Source organism: Bison bison, unplaced genomic scaffold (assembly GCF_000754665.1).
Source record: "Bison bison bison isolate TAMUID 2011002044 unplaced genomic scaffold, Bison_UMD1.0 scf7180017864321, whole genome shotgun sequence".
In the NCBI taxonomy this organism is placed as follows: domain Eukaryota; kingdom Metazoa; phylum Chordata; class Mammalia; order Artiodactyla; family Bovidae; genus Bison; species Bison bison.
This window is the reverse complement of record NW_011494893.1, coordinates 714158-715766: the sequence shown is the minus strand read 5'-3', so window position 1 is coordinate 715766 and position 1609 is coordinate 714158. Positions and strand designations below refer to the sequence as shown.

General features: G+C 45.9%; 1 protein-coding gene across 1 annotated transcript in view; it reads right to left on the bottom strand.

Moving 5' to 3' along the window:
* LOC104998018 (microtubule cross-linking factor 1-like) overlaps positions 1-1026 on the bottom strand; it is a 35899-nt gene extending 34873 nt beyond the window's left edge. The window contains exon 1 of the mRNA XM_010853012.1: positions 853-1026. Coding sequence (XP_010851314.1) covers positions 853-1026 — 174 coding nt within the window. The remainder of the gene's footprint in view (positions 1-852) is intronic.
* Between the last annotated feature and the right edge of the window lie 583 nt (positions 1027-1609).

Genomic DNA, 1609 nt, shown 5'->3' with positions numbered 1-1609 from the left:
AGGGTGGTGTCATCTGCATATCTGAAGTGATTGATATTTCTCCCGGCAATCTTGATTCCAGCTTGTGTTTCTTCCAGCCCAGCGTTTCTCATGATGTACTCTGTGTATAAGTTAAATAAGCAGGGTGACAATATACAGCCTTGACGTACTCCTTTTCCTATTTGGAACCAATGTGTTGTTCCATGTCCAGTTCTAACTGTTGCTTCCTGACCTGCATACAGGTTTCTCAAGAGGCAGGTCAGGTGGTCTGGTATTCCCATCTCTTTCAGTACTTCCTCTAAAATAGAATGAAACTTATTTGTGGTGTATTTTGTCATATTTAAGGATAAGTCACTAGCTTTCAAATGGGAGATTAGAAGGCTTGCTTTCTCTATCCATAACTGCACTGTCTGGGTGGAAAGATGCTGTGAAGGATAAATGGATGCATCAGGGTATTCTCTTGCTCCCGAAAGGAGCCATCTAATCCAAGGAAACTTGATGAGCTATAAGTAAAAAATAGAAATATGATGAAAGCTATTTCCCCTCAGTGCTATAGATTAATAATTTACCATCTGGTTTTTAATGCAATGGAAAAAAATCAGATTACACTAAGGTGCCAGTTAAATTGTGACCATCAACTTTGGACTTCCCACTCAGAATTTAAAGAAAAAGGAATATAACATTGGAAACCATGAGTTCTTTTTAGACATTTTGGACATTAAATTTTCTTTGAAAAACAAAAATTGCTTGTTACTACTTTCCAAATGAGAAATTAAAAAAAAAAACAAAAACACCACAGGAGCATCTTACGGAGTAAGGGATGGTCAGCTGGAGAAGGGCACGCAGCACACAGGGATGCGTGGAGCCACGCACCGGCCTTGCTGGACGTCTGCTGGCTGGCCAGCCAGGGAAGGAGTCGTGGCACGGCCTTTCCAGCACCACAGTGACCCGCTGCGTTAGAGCTGGGGCTGCAAACAGGAGGATCTTGTCTGCAGACTTGCACCTGTAGCTTATGAAGGATGCTCGGCTTGCCTTGCCTGTATCCATCTGGGCCAATCAGTGATGCCGGGTAAAGCACAGGTGGGGTGACGTAGTCCAGATGATGAAGCCCTTTCCTGAGCCTCGTGGTCTGTCCTGGAACAGCCGTGCTGATGTCACAAACGAGGACGGATGGGGGCTGAGCTGCACCAGGGGCAGGGCATCTCCCTTCCGCACCCACGGGGAAGAGCCTGCCGCCCCTGAAGAACGCCCAGAGGAAGTGTAACTGCCTGAGCAGACTCCAGGGGTCTCTGAGGCACTGTCCTTCCTGCCTGTTTTTCTGTCCCTCACACTGGACACCTCACCTATCTTACAGACTAAGAGTTCTTCCTCTCCCTGCTCTGACATGATGTGGAGCTCTAGTGAAGTTTCATTTCAGTTTTTGTAATTTTTTGTTTGCTACACCCTGGGGCATATGGAGCTTCCCAGACCAAGGATGGAACCTGTGCCCACTCCACCGGAAGCATGGAGACTCAGCTACTGGACCACCAGGGAAGCCCCATAATATTGTTTTCTAGATTTGCCATTTGGTCTTCGAAAAAAAAAATCCTTGTATGGATATTCTGTATTTGGTGAAACATTCCTCACACTT